The 18,436-nt window shown below is 40.4% G+C and overlaps 1 protein-coding gene across 5 annotated transcripts in view; it reads right to left on the reverse strand.

The window, feature by feature from the left end:
• Positions 1–1,832: 1,832 nt before the first annotated feature.
• immt (inner membrane protein, mitochondrial (mitofilin)) overlaps positions 1,833–18,436 on the reverse strand; it is a 75,579-nt gene continuing 58,975 nt past the window's right edge. For 3 of the 5 annotated variants that reach the window (XM_078553776.1, XM_078553758.1, XM_078553751.1), the window contains 4 exons: positions 9,155–9,378; positions 7,339–7,470; positions 6,598–6,727; positions 1,833–2,704 (listed from right to left, as the gene is read on the reverse strand). In XM_078553776.1, the coding sequence (XP_078409902.1) occupies positions 2,097–2,704; positions 6,598–6,727; positions 7,339–7,470; positions 9,155–9,378 (1,094 nt within the window). In that variant the 3' untranslated portion in view covers positions 1,833–2,096. Of the gene's footprint in view, positions 2,705–6,597; positions 6,728–7,338; positions 7,471–9,154; positions 9,379–17,912; positions 17,928–18,436 lie in introns of all 5 variants that reach the window. The other 2 variants (XM_078553741.1, XM_078553767.1) reach the window with 1 other exon arrangement.

Here is an 18,436-nt window from a genome sequence, read left to right on the forward strand (position 1 = left end):
CCTACAGGGCAATAGACCAAGAGGTGGAATGCAGGATTAGACTGGATAGTTCATTTTCAGCTGGCATCAACATCTTTTTTGTACCTTAAATCTTTCTGTTTCTATGTAACTACAAAAACATGGCAAAGTACCATTTTCACTATGTGGGCACTGCCCACCAAATACCTTATTTTAGCTGGTGAGATGTGAGTGGATTCTTCCCCCAACTCCTGTCAACGTTGCTGATCATTTCACCAGCAAGAGGTGCTTCAGCATGTTAAATTACATGTTTCCTTCTGTCTTCACAGCCCACTCAAGACTGGAAAAGATTCCCATTACTCCAGTGCTTGATGTCAAAATGGTCTGGTGCTTGACCTATTAATGCGTTAAAGATAACCGAGAATGTCCATGATACTAAATGAGGAAAGAAGGAAATTATTCAGACTATTGACTTTGTTCATTAGTGTTCTGTATTGCTTGGTCATACTCTAAAGAAATATCAGACTGTCCCGAATGAAGTCTATTAATGTTATACTTTTACGGGTCTATTTAAAAGTCTATCTTAACAGTCACATCTGAAACGAATTAAACCCTTGATCGGATAGCAAAGTGTGTTATACTTAGCTCAACAAGAGCTTATTAAACAACAGCTTGTATTGATATAGTGCCTTCAAATGTAACAAAAAGTCCCAAGGTGCATTAAAAAAAACCTTTATACAAAATTTGACACTAAGCCACGTAAGGGGATATTAGGCCAGATGACCAAAAGCTTGGTCAAAGAGATAGGTTTTAAAAGGAGCAAAAAGAGAGATAGAGAGGACCTTGGTACCTGAAGGCATGGGCACCAATAGAGCAATTAAAATGGGAATGCTTAAGAGGCCAGAGGGCCTGTAGGGCTGAAGATGATCACAGAGAAAGGGAGGGGCAAGGCCATTGAGGGATTTTAAAAACAAGGATGAGAATTTTAAAATTAAGCTGTTGCTTAACCAGGAGCCAAATGTAGATCAGTGGGCACAGGGGAGATGGCCGAGTCGAACAAGTGCACATTCAGACACAGGCAGCAGCTTTTAATGTCAAGTTTGCGGAAGATAGAGCTAGGAATGCCAGCCAGGCATATGTTGAAATAGTCAAGTCTATTAGATAATAAAGGCAAGGATGAAGGTTTCAGCACCAGATAAGCTCGTGCCAAGGCAGAGTCGGGTGATGTAACCAAGGTGGCAAAAGGCAGTCTTCGTGATGGTTTGGAAACGCAAGGAAAACTAAAGGACAAATCAATTATATTCTCTTCATATGGAGTTGTATTTTACCTTTAAATTTAGCTATGGTATTTGCTGAATGGTATAGATGGTCACAGACTGCATTAAAAAAAATGTATAAAACCAGGCAGTGTAATGAGTATTTGGGTTCATAAAGGCCAAAGATACTAAGCTCAGAACTGCAACAACCTTGAATCCCCAACCAATAGCCATTAGCAGGGATTGTAAATACTACCTTTTAAGTACCATTGCATGTATTGTGCATGAATAAATCTATAATGCTTCAATTCAATCTTTAAAATTGAGAACCTTATGCTAATAACTAGGTCCATTATGAATTTGCCCTTAGCTGCTTCTTGATGGATGTTCAGATGATCAGTTTCTTTACTTGGTGTTAACTCATCTCTACAAATCCAATTATTCAACAGATTTAGGTCACTACAAATCAAGGAGTAACCAACAGTTATTCCAACCCTTGGTTGATCATCCACAGAGCAAAAACAGAATCTAGGGACGCATCATCTGATGATTCACTATCACTTGAACTAGTAACTGGTCATACTTCAATTTTAGTATTTTTAAATATATCAATATAAATTTTCCATTCATTGTTTAATTGTTTTATTGATATGCATCTGAAGGGAAAAATCAACATACAGTGAGTTGAAATGATTATTTGGTTCAATTACAAAGTCCAATCCATAAAACTATTATACCAAATTACAAACACACATTCCAACAACGTACTTCATTGTACCATCTACTAGAAATACACTGGAACAGTCAGTGAAATCAGTAACATAGTGCTTACAGGGTTGGACTCCATTTTTCCTGTCGTGATAAGGACTGTTTTCTGTTGAATTATTGAACTTGTGTGGTACCCAAACCAACCGCATTGGCATAAGCTGAAAGGATTTCTACTATTTGCTTTGTTTCGAGGGTCACACGAGCTTCTGTCAGCCAGTCTCGTGCCACCCTTCTTGGTTCTCCACGAAGTTGGTTGACAAATTTAGCTGCAAGCTCTAGGTCGCCATGTTCAACGCAGAACGAAGCGTACGATAACAGTCTAAATGTGTCCAGGTCTTCAGGGTTAAGTTCCTCAGGAGGCTTTGCTACTTGGGGCTCCATTAATAGGAAGGACTGCAGGTAGGAGAGGAAATATTGATAGAGGCTATTTCTCGTCTCATCTATCATGGCCACACGTCGTGCTATTTTCCGTACTGTGTAGAATCGATGACGCAATGCCTCTTCACTGTACACGCCACGGGAGAGACACTCTTGAGGAAGAGCTTTAACTAAGGCCTGTGTGAACTGATCATCTCCACAGCTATTTGTAATAGCTTCCAGGGCTTTCTGTAGAGGTTCTGTCAGACTATCACCAGAGGCCGTTTTTAGTGTGTATTGCAGAGCTTCTATGGAGAGCCAGAGTTGATGCGCCTTTCTAGCCTCCTCTTCAGCAATTGCATGACCTGAAATGAGACATTATACAATTCATGAAGGTAGTTGAAGAAGACACTAAGCTTTTAATTATAAATAGATATGTAATTATAATTATATATATGCATATATGAGAAGCAATGAGAAATGATACAGCTTGATTCATATTTTTTATAGTTGGGAGACACTTTTGAGGAAGAGCTTTAACTAAGGCCTGTGCAAACTGATCATCTCCACAGTTATTTGCTAATAGCTTCTTGGGCTTTCTGCACAGGTGCTGGGTAGGGAAAATCTGTTTTAAAGGATGTGATAACAGGACACTTAGAAAATATCAATGGGATTAGACAAAGTTAAAATGGATTAATGAGAGGGAAATCATGTTTGACAAACCTACTGGAGTTTTTTTCGAGGATGTAACGAGCAGAATAGATAAGAGAGAACCAGTGGATGTGGTTTATTTGGATTTTTAGAAAGCTTTTGATAAAGTCCACATAAGAGGTTAGTCTGTAAAATTAAAGCACGTGGGATTGAGGGTAATATATTGGCATGGATTGAAAATTGGTTAGCAGACAGGAAACAGACAGTAGGAATAAACGGGTCTTTTTCGGAATGGCAGACGGTGACTTGTGGGGTACCGCAGGGATCAGTGCTTGGGCCCCAGCTATTCACAATATATATCAGTAATTTGGATGAGGGAACCAAATGTAATACTTCCAAGTTTGCTGACGACACAAAACTAGGTGGGAATGTGAGTGATGAGGAGGATGTTAAGAGGCTTCAAGGTGATTTGGATTAATTGAGTGAGTGGGCAAATACATGCCAGATGCAGTATAACGTGGATAAGTGTGAAGTTATCCATTTTGGTAGGAAAAACAGAATGGCAAAGTATTATTTAAATGGCGATAGATTGGGAAATGTTGATGTACAAAGGGACCTTTTTTATAAATTCATTCACAGGATGTGGGCTTCGTTGGCTAAGCCAGCATTTATTGCCCATCCCTAGTTGCCCTTAAGAAGGTGGTGGTGAGCTGCCTTCTTGAACCGCTGCAGTCCATGAGGTGTAGTGCTGTTAGGAAGGGAGTTCCAGGATTTTGATCCAGCGACAGTGAAGAAACGGCGACATATTTCCAAGTCAGGACGGTGAGTGACTTGGAGGGGAACTAACAGGTGATGGTGTTCCCGTCTCTCTGCTGCCCTAGTCCTTCTAGATGGTAATGGTCGTGGGTTTAGAAGGTGCTGTCAAAGGAGTCTTTGTGAACCTTGGTGTCCTTGTCCATCAATCACTGAAAACAAGCCTGCAGCTGCAGCAAGCAGTTAAGGGGGCAAATGGTATGCTGGATATATTTAAGGAGGAAATAGATGGTTTCCAGATTCTAAAGGTGTCAAGGGGTATGGGGAGAGAAAGAGGATTAGCCATGATCATATTGAATGGCGGAGCAGGCTCAAATGACCTACTCCTGCTTCTATGGAAAATATGTTGCCACAATTACATAAAAAATTGGTGGGACAGGCTGGATTGCTTACTCCTATTCAACAACAACTTATACTTGTATAGCACCTTTGAATGCAAAGAAACGTACCAAAGCACTTCACAGGAGCATTATAAAACAGGATATGACACCGACCTACATAGGGAGCTAGTACGTCAGATGATCAGAAAACCTACTTCTTTGATCAAGTTAAAGCAGTGTCTTAAAAGATGTCAAGTGAATATAATTATCTTAATGTAATTGGAATTTATTGCAAAATAGAGTAATAGCAGGATGTGTCTCTATATATATATATATATATATGTATGTGTGTTGTTGTGTGTGTGTGTGTGTGTGTGTGTGTGTGAGAGAGAGAGAGAGAGACTTAATTTAATTAGTCTGGGTACTAGGATCTAAGAAGAGGGGTTAGGTTTGAAATGTTAATTAGGTAAACATGGGGAAGTTTAAAAGCATAGGTGTCAAGGGAATATTTGCATTTTTAAATAAACCAGACTAGATTGTTTTCAAAGGAGGGGTGAAATGTGTCACCTAGCCAGGTGAGGTTTAGAAACAGTGTGTTTATTTTTGCCAAAGATTAATGGTAAAACTTAGTGCCATGAGAGGGTTTTATTATCAGGGAGATAAAGTCCAAAGACAGTGAAACAATGGGTATTTGTATTCAAAGGGGAAAATACATATAAAGGAGAAAAGGCTGTGTGTCAGGGAAGGCATTTTTAAGATCTTACAAGTGTGTGAAAAGCCTTCAGCATCTATGCCTCAAGAGGCTATCCTCAAAGTACTAAAAGTTAAGAAAACTCACTTGGAATTCGACTTGTTCAGGATATCATGATTCTTTGCCTTTGAAATCTGTGTCTTACTGTTGCCTTAGTGAAGGTGTAACTGGGAGTTAGATTGATTAGGGGGATTTAGAAGTTATCATAGTAGTAATTTGTAGATCTATGCATGTATTTAAAATCATTTCTCTTATTAATAAATGTTTGATTTAGTTTTATAAAAATCTATAAGATTTGGTGGTCTTATTACTACTGAATTCAAGGCACACATCTCGAAATTTATACAAATTGAAAATTAGTTGTGACAGTTGTTTAAAGTTTCCTTCTGGGGTTTGAACAACTAAGCATTTACCATTGGCTGTATCATAACAAGGAGGAAAGCAATGTAGAGAAGCAGAGAGGTGTAGTGAGGCTATTTCAGAGCTTGAGGCCCAGGCAACCAAAGGCATGATCACCAATGGTGGAGCGATTAAAATCAGGGATACAAAAGAGGCCAGGACTAAGGGAGGGCATGTATCTCGGTGGGCTGTGGGGTTGGAGGAGGTTACAGAGATAGGGATAAAGCCATGGAAGGATTTGAAAACAAGAATGAGAATGTAACTGTGTATGTTATCTCTCCAACATTATTTTTGCTTTTTACTTATAATATGGGATGGGCATTCCATATCAGTACATGACCAGCAACATAGTCCATTCCCCTGTTGTCACTTGCCTTTTTCTTCCATCATACTCCCAAATCACTGGGACATTGTCTCCCCTCTGCCCTCCTGCTTTAGCTATTTACATATCCCCAGATATATCTTTTATTTCTCTCATTATTGCCTCCTTTTGTCATCTCCTGACCTCCACCAAATCACAGACCAATTTCTTTTTCCCGCCTCCTTTTCTTCAGATCAGTTCATCTGATGTGGACATTGGCCTGAATTGTTAACCCTATCTTTTCCAGGTGCCCCCTAACTTGCTGAATGTTTTCAGCTCTTCCTGTTTTTAATTTGAGTTTTCCAGCATTTGGAATATTTTGATTTTTAACAATATGCCCTCCCATAATTATAGGATTTGTCACTCATCTTCCAGAATAGCATCCCTATCATAGGAACAGGGGTACGCCATCAAACCCTTGGAGCCTGTTCTGCTCTTAGGACATTTTATTACATTAAAGGCAAATATACAAATATAACGTTATTGTTGTTGGATCGTCTGTACTTCAACTCCAAATCCCTTATTACTCATGCCTACATGACAATCTTATCAACCTCAGTCTTAAAAGATTTCAATTGTTCCAAAATTCACAGCATCTTGGGGAAAGACTTCACTACACTGTATGTGAAAAAGTGCTTTGTGATTTCACTCCTAAAAGGTTTAACTTCAATTTTGATTTGCTATCTTTTTTCAACAAGAATACAATATGTACCGTCCAGTGACAATAATGTCATTACTCAGAGACCAATTCCAGCAACCTGTTGACAAATATCACACACCACTATATAAGATGGGTGTGGGGATTAAGTATTAAAAACTAAATTGTCAGGGAAGAATTAGTTCAGTGACTCTTCATCCACAATTATTGTCAGAAAAATGTGATAAGAATACTCGCTGGATGCATCTCACCAAGTTTTTGTAAACTTTAGGCAAAATACTTGCTAATGACCAGCAATCACTCACTTTCCATTGCTTGTTCAATACCCTTCAACCTGGAATAAGCTGCATTCATGTCCAGTGTAAAATTGTCCAGTTGTTCCTGAGCCAAGCGTCTGAATTCAATTTCATATTCAGATATCTTTTGTTGCAACTCCTGCAAATTTAAAAAAATGCAATCAAGCGGTATAAAATTTTACTACATATAAAAATTGTACTAAGCTGCCCTTAACAACCCTAATTGGCCCAAAACGAATAATTTTACTCAAGGCTACTTGATTGGCTTGACCGGAAATGGAAGAATCAGTGACGTTCTTCACACAGTGGAATTGCGTCTTTCAGATAACTAACAATCTTTGGTGTAACTGTGAAAGGTGAGAAATGTATGTGTGCTTGCACACGCCATTTCTTACTCAAAATTACAGTCTGAAGTGTTTTTAAACATTCCATTTTCAGTGCTGAGTTAAACCAGTTAATAAAATTCTGCACAAAGGAACTTTTCAGAGGAAATCAGGCTCCTTCATTGCAAGATAAAAGCAAAGTACCACAGATGCTGGAAATCTGAAACAAAAAATGCTGAAAAAACTCAGCAGGTCTAACAGCATCTGTGCAGAGAAAATCAAAGCTAACATTTCGAGTCCTTATGACTCTTCTTCAGAGCCATTTGGGAGCCATTAGGCATAATGTGAAGAGCAAGCTTTGGCTGGCTTTGAAGGTTTAATTATTTTATTTTGCCATAAGTGGCTTAATATTCAGTGTAAAGTTTACCTCCTGATATTTTCCTTTGCATTCCTGTTCCTGAACCTTCAGTACCTCCCTCAGATGATCAGTGTGAGCAGCAGCTTGCCTGCGTAGCTGGGTTCGCATCTCGGCCTCCATCACTTCTCGTACTTCTTCTGCCTGAATTTGAAAGAAAACTGTACTCAATTGATTTCATTTTGACATTTCTTGTATTCCTTTCACTTCCATCATCTTGGAAATAGAGCAGCCTATAACACAGCTGATACTAACATTACTTAACAAAATATGTGGTTACAGCCGGGCAGGTATTCTTTTCATAAAATATCAGTGATTTTTGCCATGACTCTGCAATTGTTAACTAGAGCAAAGCCATTGCCTTGCCTTCTCCTTTATCTTCCTCTGCTTCGAATGTTGAGCTTATCCACTCCAATCTTATTTCTCGATACCAATCCTGAATCAACACAGTCATGACCAAATCATCAAACAGTAAAACCAGCCAGTCATTCATTCATTATTCAGCCTCTCAATTTATGGTGAGAATATTTATCAATATGAATTATCCCAATGTGTTTTTATATTAATTTTAAAATTTCTAATCTCCTTTTGTGCTCCACTATATCTCCTTTCAGCTTCTCTTTCACCCTACCTTTTACATCAAATAAACACTTCACATAACCAGGCTATTACCTACAAATATCTGTTTGCAAAAGATAGAATCCTTCAAAACAAAGCAATAAAATGAGGAATCTCATCATGTGGAGAGTAGCATGATCAGGATGGGTTCTGGAACATTGCTTAAATCCTCAAATCACAAAAGGTTTTTAAATACTAGATACAAAACTATATTCTGCAGACACTATGGGGTCTGCTCCTTGAGTATTATAGTGTCAATGTTACTTTGCATTAGCTGACATTATAATGTGCCAACATAAATCTTTTTTCTGCCCTCTCCATGGCTGTGAAATAATCCATCAATTCTCCCAGAAGTGAAAAACCTTAGACCATAAAGGGTCATAAAAAGCCAGTAGAGTCAGTTTTGAAGCAGTTTACCACTCTTATCACTTCAGCTACGAACTAGGAAACAGCATGACAAATTAAGATTTGTGCAACTTTTCAAAGTTTAATTGCACAAGTTCTGGTTAATAGTTATTAATTGACTAGTGTTTATAATAATCTGTACATAAAATCTTAGGAGCTTACAGCACGTAAAAGGCCAATCAGTCTGGCTCTTTAAAAGAGCAGTCTTGTTAGTTCCATACCTTTTGTCTATACCCCATAGGTCCCTCACCTTCAAGTTCTCTTCCAAGTCCCTTTCTAAAATTATTAGCATTCCAGATCCTGTCAATTCAGTGAAGAAATTGCTTCTCATCTCCCCTTTAGATTTTGTGCCAATGGTTTTGCATCATGACCTCTAGTTATTGACCCACTCACCAGAGCGAATAATTTCTCTTTATCTACCGTATGAAAACCTTTCATCTTGAAATCTTCTATTAAGTCATCGCTTAACTTTCTCTGTTCGAAGGAGAAATCCTATCTTTTCCACCTCTCCTCATAACTGAGTCCTTGAAATGACTCCAGCCACTCATCAAAGCAAAAGCTTGAGCAACTGACAACTCTTCTGAAAACCAGGTGTGCAGGAAGTGTCCTGTAGGTCCCATATAAAACAGGATGTGCCAGCAACATGCTGGTGTGCCATGATAGCAATCCACTAACCTCTAAATTATTGAGGCCCATACCATTAAAGTACTTGGCAATGTATTTTAAAAATCTAAGAAACTATTCTTTATAATGTCTACAAGATATTGGCTAATAAAGCCCATGCAGAACTGGGCTTGTGCCTTACCTTTTTGTCCCTTTCAAGAAGGATTTCTGATCGATAATGCTCCAGGGCTTTTGTCACTGCTGTTTCCAAAACTTTCTTATGTTCCAGTTTCTGATGCTCAAGTGCCATGTCAATGTGCTGCTGTTCCCGCACTTGCTGTTCTGCCAACTCTCTATTCAATTGGTCAATGCGACGATGGGCATGGGCAATCAATGAGTTAAGGTCATCGGTGCTCAGCTGGCCAGCTACAGTTTAGAAATACCATTTAAAAAAAAAAGAGTATGTAACAAGTTTACTCTGGGAGAAGAACCATTCATTTGGGATTAATTTTTTTTCAATTACAGAAAAATTAAATACAGATAAAAACATTTCATGGAATTAAAATGGCAATTACACAACCGCATGCCAGTTATTTTACATGCATAGTACTATATATAAATTTGCACAAAGCTTAGTTAAGCAGCTCACATACTTGGGAAAATTTACACAGTAACATTGAGGAAGGGAAAAACTTTTGCACAAGTATTTTCTAGGATTATGATATTTTAAAATTAATTTTCATTAAGAGTACTCTTTCAAAAGTACTAAGGACATTAAGAGTATTTATTTATTGTGACATGAAAGCCTCTTGTATATTTCCTTTGTGAAAGCCTTCTGCAAAGACATGTGAATCTACATTTTCAGCCAAGAGTCACAGAATTGCTACAGCGCAGGAGGCCATGCCCATCGTGCCTGCACCAGCTCGCTGAAGGAGCAATTTACCTAGTGCCATTCCTTTGCTTTCTTCCCATAACTCTGCACATTCTTCCTTTTAAGATAAGTCTTATTCCCTTTTGAATGCCTCGATGGAACCTGCCTCCATCACTCTACCCTCATGATCTTGAATTCCTCTATCAAATCTCCTCTTGGACTTCTCTTTTCCAAGGAACACAGTCCCAACTTCTCCAATCTGTGTAACAAAAGCTCCTCACCCTGGAACCATTCTTGTGAATCTTTTCTGTAAATCTCTCTCTCATGCCCATGTCATTAATATATATCAGGAAGTGCAAGAATTCCAACACTGACCCCTGGGAAACTCCACTACAAACCTTCCTCCAACCCAAAAAAACAGATGAAGAGAAATTACTTCACTCAAAGGGTTTTGAATCTTTGGAATTCTTTACATTTATGGGTTGTGGATGCTCTAATCGTTGAAAACATTGAAGGCTGAGATAGATAGGTTTTTGGTCTCTCAGGGAATTAAGGGAGTGGGTGGGAAAATTGAGTTGAAGCCCAAGATCAGCCAAAATGATATTGAATAAAGGAGCAGGCTCAATGGGCCATATGATCTACTATAGCTCCTTGTGTTTTATATAAGGACACTTTTTTTTCTTCATCTTAAACCTGAATCTCTTTTGTCATCCAGGAGATCTGAATTGGTTTGTCCCGCACTTTCCCTTCGAAGGAGTATGCCTTGACTGTGCCCGGACAGTCTCTTTTATCAAGGTAGCCCATCGTTTAGCTACCATTTTTCCTGCCCACCTTTGATTCCAATTTATTCGGCCCAGATCCATTCTTGCCCCACTGAAGTTGGTAAATAGGAGTAGCATATGATAAACTTGACTAGGTTAGCAATAACCAACGGTAATTGCAGCATTATGAACAACTCTTAAAACAGAAATCAGGTATGCATTCATTATTCACCACACAAAGGAAAAGGCATCCACAAATCATTTCTTATGATAGTTAAAGGTCACTTTGGTTACAAAACAGAAAGGCATATAATTCATAGTTATTAACCTAAATATTAAACAAACGTGACATGTACACAAAAGACAACAGGGAACAAATTAAAACATTAAAAACAGGAATTAGATTCATTCTGGAAATCACATTAAGATAGCTTTGATTTCAGAAAATGTATTACTTGCCAATCAGCAAAAAAAAGTGTTACTTTCCCTTGCACAGGACAACAGATGTAAAGATCATGATCCAAAGTCTGCAATTCTAGTATAAAAACAGAAAATACTGGAAATACTCAGCAGGTCAGGCAGCATCTGTAGGGAAAAACAGAGTTAATGTGCTGGATTTTAGCAGAGATGGGGAGGTTCTAAGGACCTGTTTAAAAAAAAGGCGGATGGGATTCCTGCTCCCATTCCCAGCGCCCCAATGTTTGCTAGCACAAGTTCCCGACCTGGCTGGCTCCATTGCATAAGCATCTCCTAGACCCTCCGCAATTTTGATGAAGTCTGGTCAGCTTCTCAAGGACTCGTGGTTCATGGCCCCTCAGAGGAACCATAGTATGGATGTGGGGACAGGTCTTGCCCATGCCAACCCCTGCACATCCACCCGCCCTCAATGGTCCCTCATACCCTCTATGCCAACTCATTGTACTTCCATGCCCATTCACCCAGTACACACATTGTACAGAACCAATGAACCCTATAATAACAATGGCATGTCTTTAAACAGCCATTTTAAAAAAATATCAGACATTCATAACTTTAAAAAAACTGCTGCTACTACAACCCTATAAAAGTGTCAATCAATGAAGCCTTTAAAGTATCAATAGCAGAAACTATAAGCAGTTGACACCTCTTTATCTTGTGTAAATAAACATTGAACCATTGACAAAATAGATCCAAGAAAAGCAGCTGCCAATCGAGCAACAGTTTCCCTTGTGTGCAACTGTTTCAAGAAACTAACAGAAGTCGGGCTCTCAGCCAAGCATACGTAATGAGACTTTAAGTTACGAATAGCTGTTTCTCTTTTTACGTTTTTCCACACATGCCATTGCGCTAGATTTTCCGGAGGGTGGACGGAGGTGGGGGCGGGCTGTACTGTTTGCTCCCCAGAAAAAAAGTCAGTTCCAAACCAAATAAGGTCACCCTGCAGTTTTAACAGCCCTCAGGTAGAAGAAGTCCCACTCTCAAGAGCTGTCAGCCAATCTGATTGGTTGGTAGCTCTTGCAGCCTCAGCAGCGCCAGAACTCAGTAGTGAGCACTGCTGGGACTGCAAGGAGGCCCACAGTGATCAAGGATAGATAACAGGCCCAGGTACGTCAAGGGCCTTTTGGGCAAGGAGGGTTCAGGCACCCTCGGGAAGGAGGGGCTGAGGAGTGAAAGATGGATGGGATTTGGAGGCCAGGTAGAGACACACAAGGAGGGTGGGAGGCTGCCTCGGATACACACAGGGCACGCCTGAATGATGTTCCTTCCTTCCCACCTTTTCACCAACTTTGTTTAAAGAAAAAGGCCTCCCCACTCTTGCCTAGTGTATTATGGCAATGGAAGTGAATTGAAGGCCTTAAGTGGGCAATAGCTGACCACATACGACCCTCAATAGGCCTATGGGCAGGTGGGTTAGTGAGCACCTCTCCCAATGCCATCCTTCCACATTATGGAGAGTGGGTTGAGGGTGGATGGGAGGCAGTGGGCTACCCACCTGACATATTTTACGTGCCCCGCTGAAAACACGTGCAGCCGTAAAATCTAGTCCATTGTTACTATAGGGTTCATTGGCTCTGTACAGAGTGCACACTGGGTGAATTGTCATGGAAGTGCTACAAGTTGACACGGATGGTATGAAGGAAAACTAGGGTGGGTGAAGGGCATAAGTTGACATGGATAAGGCATGATGATTGGGTGGGGGGTGTGAGAGCAAGGGCTAGAGGGCTTAATGTTTAACAACATAACTGGGACAAAGTCCCAGAGAACTGAGGTGGGCCTTTTAACCAGCCTGCCTCGACACCCGGCAGCCTCTGTGGCTGCCTCCAATCATGGCGGGCCTGACTCCATCATCAGCACACACACTGGACCACCATCCCCCCCCACCCCCCAGCTGAAATGTTAACTCTATTTCTCTCCATGGATGCTGTCTGAACCGCTAAATATTTCCAGCTTTATAAATTTTTTTGGTTTCATATTTCCAGCATCTGCAGTATTTTGCATTTGAAATTCTGGTAGCTCATCTGTCTAGTTAACAGGTACTGTAAAACTACACATCATTTGGTTGCAATCTTACCAAGTACAATGGTATGCTAAGGAAAGTAACTTCACCATGTAGTGTGGAATAGAAATATAAAATACCATGAAACAATGCATGTCACTGTAACTCTGGATGCAAGAACTCCAACCCAGCAATCAAGACAGCGTTTAAGTAGTGTAACCAGTTTCCAGTATTCAAAGCTGCTTCAATATTTGCCCGCACTAGAGTGTGGCTTTTTGCCCGCACTGAAGTGTTTAAGTTGGAGTTTGGTGAGAGAGGGAGTTTGCTGAAGAGGGAAGGAAGTGATCCTTTCATTTCCTACCTTTCCTCAGAAGAAAGAGCAGCAGCCTTGGTAAGTAGGACCTGGTGAGTATTTATTCTGTCCTTGATATTCTCTAAACTCAAGGAATTAAAAGTAAAACAAGTAATTTAAGGGCAAGTCATAACAGGACAGCTCGGCCTCTTGAGTGATGTTGGAAGTCAGGGACAGTTCCAGCGTCCAGGAAGTCCATGTGTGCATGAAGTGTCTCCAGCTGCAGCTACGCGAAAACTACATTTCGGAGCTGGAGCTGCAGCTTGAGTCACTGTGCAGCATCCACAAGGATGAGATCTTCGTGGATAGCAGGTACAGTGAGGTGGTCACACTGCAGGTAAAGAGCGCACAGGCAGAATGGGAACGGGTGACTGCCAAACAGAGTAAAAGCACTAGGCAGGTTGCGCAGGAGTTCCCGGAGTCCACCTCCCTCCCTAATAGATTTTTCTGTTTTGGATACTGCTGGGGGAGATGGTTTCTCAGGGGAGTGCAGCAAGAGCCATGTCTGTGGCACGAGTGGCTCAGCTGCACAGGGTGGGGAGAAAAAAAAGTGGGAGAGCAATAGTGATAGGGGATTCTATTGTAAGGGGAACTGATAGACATTTTTGCGGCCGTAGTCGTAACACCAGGATGGCATGTTGCCTCCCTGGTGCCAGGGTCAAGGATGTCACTGAGCAGCTGCAGGAAATTCTGAAGGGGGAGGTTGAACAGCCGGAGGTAGTCATCCATATTGGTACCAACGACATAGGTAAAAGGAGGGATGAGGTCCTGAAAGCAGAACATAGGGAGCTAGGAAATAAATTAAAAAGCAGGACCTCAAAGGAAGTAATCTCAGGATTACTCCCAGTGCCACATGCCAGTGAGATCAGGAACTGGAGAACAGACCAGATGAATGTGTGGCTGGACAGATGGTATAGCGGGGAGGGATTTATATTCCTGGAGGCAACTCATGGGAAGATGGGACCTGTACAAGCTGGACAGGTTGCACCCCAACAGGACAGGGACCAATATCCTCGCAGGGGTATTCACTAGTACTGTGGGCGGTGGGGAGGGGAAGTTGGGGGGTGGGGTTGTTGCAGTTGAAACTAGAGTGGCGGGGGGGTGGGAACCTGTGCGAGGAGACACAAGAGAGAGGGAAACAAAGATAGGAATGAAACACAGAAAAGTAGAAAGCAAAAGCGGAAGGCAGAGGAAACAAGGGCTAACAGCAAATAGGGCCATAGAACAAAAAAGAATGTGCAAAAATATGTTAAAAAGACAAGTCTAAAAGCACTGTTTCCGAATGCATGGAACATTTGCAATAAAAATAGACAAATTAACAGCACAAATAGGTCTAAACGGGTACGATATGATTACGATTACGGAGGCATGGTTGCAGGGAGACCAAGGCTAGGAACTGAATATCCAAGGGTACTCTATTTAGGAAGGAGAGGTAAGAAGGAAAAGGAGGTGGCGTGGCATTGTTAGTTAAGGATGAAATCGGTGCAATAGTGAAAGAGGATATTGGCTCAGAAAATCTAGATATAGAATGAGTCTGGGCAGAGCTAAGAAGCAACAAGGGGTGGAAAATATTAATGGGAGTTGTCTACAGGCCTCCGTATAGACTGAGCAAACCAGATTAGCAATAATGCTGTGGCAGATGAATTCCTGGAATGTGTACGAGATGGTTTTTTTAGACCAGTACGTCGAGGAACCAACTAGGGAACGGGCTATTCTGGATTTGCTATTGTGCAATGAGAAGGGGTTAATTAATAATCCTGTTGTGTGGGGTTCTTAAGGGAACAGTGACCATAACATGATAGAATTCTCCATTAAGATGGAAAGTGAAGTCGTCCAATCTGAAACTAGGGTCTGAAATATAAACAAAGAAAACTATGAAGGTATGAAGCGTGAGTTGGCTAAGATAGATTGGAAAATTTCATTAAAAGGCATGGTGGTGGATAGACAATGGCTAATATTTAAAGGGACGAATGTATGCATTGCAATAGTTATACATTCCTTTCTGGCACAAAAACACATCAGGAAAAGCGGCCCAACCATGGCTAACAAAAGAAATTAAGGATAGTTTTAGATCCAAAGTTGCTAGAAAAAGTTGCAAGCCTGAAGTTTGGGCAAATTCAGCACAGAAGGACCAAGAGATTGATTAAGAGGGGAAAAATAGAGTATGAGAGTAAACTTGCAAGGAACATAAAAGCTTCTATAAGTATGTAAAAAGAAAAATATTAGTTAAGACAAATGTAGATCCCTTACAGCCTGAAATGGGAGAATTTATAATAGAGATCAAGGAAATGGCACAGCAAATAAACAACTATTTTAGTTACGTCTTCACGGAGGAAGACACAAATAATCTCCCAGAAATACTAGGGAACTAAAGGTCTAGTGAGAAGAAGGAATTGAAGGAAATTAGTATTACGAAAAAAATTGTGCTGGAGAAACTAACGGAACTGAAAGCTGATAAATCCCCAGGGCCTGATAAATCTACATCCCACGGTACTGAAGGTGGTGGCAATGGAAATAGTGGATGCATTGGTTGTCATCTTCCAAAATTCAGTTGATTCTGGAACAGTCCGGGCAAATTGGAGGGTGGCAAATGTAACCCCACTATTTAAAAAAGGAGGGAGGGAGAAAACTGAGAATTACAGACCAGTTAACATACCATCAATAGTAAGGCAAATGCTAGAGTGATAACAGGGCACTTAGAAATATCAAGGGGATTGGACAAAGTCAGCATGGATTTATAAAGGGAAATCATGTTTGACAAACCTATTGGAGTTTTTTGAGGATTTAACTTGCAAAATAGATAAGGGAGAACCAGTGGATGTGGTGTATTTTGGATTTTCAGAAAGCTTTCGATAAAGTCCTACATAAGAGGTTAGTATGCAAAATTAAAGCACATGGAATTGGGGGTAAGATATTGGCATGGATTGAGAATTGGTTGGCACAGGAAACAGAGTAGGATTAAATAGGTCTTTTTCGAAGTGGTAGGTGGTGACTTGGGTCTCTGCTATTCACTATATATCAATGATTTGGATGAGGGGACCAGGTATAATATTTCCAGGTTTGCTGACGACACAAGGCTTGATGGGAATGTGAGCAGTGAGGAGGATGTGAAGAGGCTTCAAGGTGATTTAGACATGTTGAGTGAGTGGGCAAATACATGGCAGATGCAGTATAACGTGGGTATGTGTGAAGTTATCCACTTGGTAGGAAAAACAGAATGGCAGAGTATTATTTAAATTGTGATAGATTGGGAAATGTTGATGTACAAGGACCTGGGTGTCCTTGTACACCAGTAAATGCAAGCATGCAGGTTCACAAGAAATTAAGCAAGCAAATGGTATGTTGGCCTTCATTGCAAAAGCACTTGAGTACAGGAGCAAGGATGTCTTACTGCAGCTGTATAGGGCTTTGGTGAGACAACACCTGGAGTATTGTGTGCAGTTTTGGTCTCCTTACCTAAGAAAGGATATACTTGCCAGAGAGGGAGTGCAGGGAAGGTTTACCAGATTGATTCCTGCGATGGCAGGATTGTTGTCTGAGGAGAGATTGGGTAGACTAGGCCTGTTGAGAAGAATGAGATGGGATCTCATTGAAATGTTTAAAATTCTGAGAGGGCCAGACAGACTGGATACAGGAATGATGTTTCTTCCAGCTGGGGTTCTAGAACAAGGGGTCACGGTCCCAGGTTACGGGATAAGCCATTTAGGACTGAGATGAGGAGAAACTTCTTCACTCAGAGGGTGGTGAGCCTATGGAATTCTCTACCACAGAGGGCTGTAGAGGCCAAGTCACTGAATATATTTAAGAAAGAAATAGATAGATTTCTGGAATCTAAAAGCGTCAAGAGGTATGGGGAGAGAGCAGGAGTATGGTGTTGCGATAGAGGATCAGCCATGATCATATTGAATGGCAGACCAGGCTCGAAGAGCCAAATGACCTACTCCTGCTCCTATTTTCTATGTTTCTATTTGGCTCTCAGCAAAACTTTCAACAATAATGCATTGTTCCCCAATTTTGCTGTCAGTGGCAGCGTCAAAAGCTGCTAATTCACGTAAAAACCACGGATACTTACGCACATTGACTATTTTTCTGGGCCTCAAAAAGGTGGGGGTCCAGTGTACCACTGTTTCACAATAAACAGCACTTTCTTTACAAATTATAGAAGCAGTGCAAGTTAGAATAAAAAAGAATGTAAATACATCCAAAATACTTTTGCAGCCTCTTTCAACTTAATGCACACAAATATTTCAACACTTTCAGTGCACTGGTTCTTTTTTTAGCCTTTTACATTCTCTGTTTTTACTTGGAGTTTCCTTGAATCTAGTTGGATTGGGAGAAAAGGAGGACCACAATACTTCCTGAATTACAGTGACAAGGATTCAAAAGTCCCTCATTTTGCTGAGAGTCCTTAACTATGCAAGGATCTCACAGCCTAATAAAAGTACTTAAAACACAGTGGGTTAATAAAGAGTATATATACAACAAACTAGCCAGACTCACCTAGATCAGACACCTCTGCAAGAAAAGGGTGGGGAGAATTAATACGAGTTGACAACAGCACCACTAGAAGCAGTCACTCAGGCAAACTGTTACAGCATAAATGAGAACACACTAAACATTCATATCAGTAATGAAGCCATTCATTTTTAAGAACGTACATATTTTTCCTAACTAATTTGGAAGATATATGATATATAAATAATATATTAAAAAAAAGAGAAAGTAGAACGTTAACTGAAACTAAGCAGAACAACGCACTCTAAAATCCATGCATAAATGAATATCCATCTATAGCCAATTTTCATAATTTATGCCAGCAAGCGAGCACAAGAATTCTCCAATGAATTCTCGAATGAAGCTGCAAAACTTTAACTGCAATACACACTAAGCTTGAAAAGAATTCTCAGAACGTCATTTTCTGTTCATTCTTGGGATGTGGGCACCACTGGCAAGGCCAGTATTTATTCTCCAACTCTAAATACCCTTGAGAAGGTGGTGGCAAGCTTCTTTCCCAAAATGACAAG

Source organism: Cetorhinus maximus, chromosome 1 (genome assembly GCF_964194155.1).
Source record: "Cetorhinus maximus chromosome 1, sCetMax3.hap1.1, whole genome shotgun sequence".
Taxonomy (NCBI): domain Eukaryota; kingdom Metazoa; phylum Chordata; class Chondrichthyes; order Lamniformes; family Cetorhinidae; genus Cetorhinus; species Cetorhinus maximus.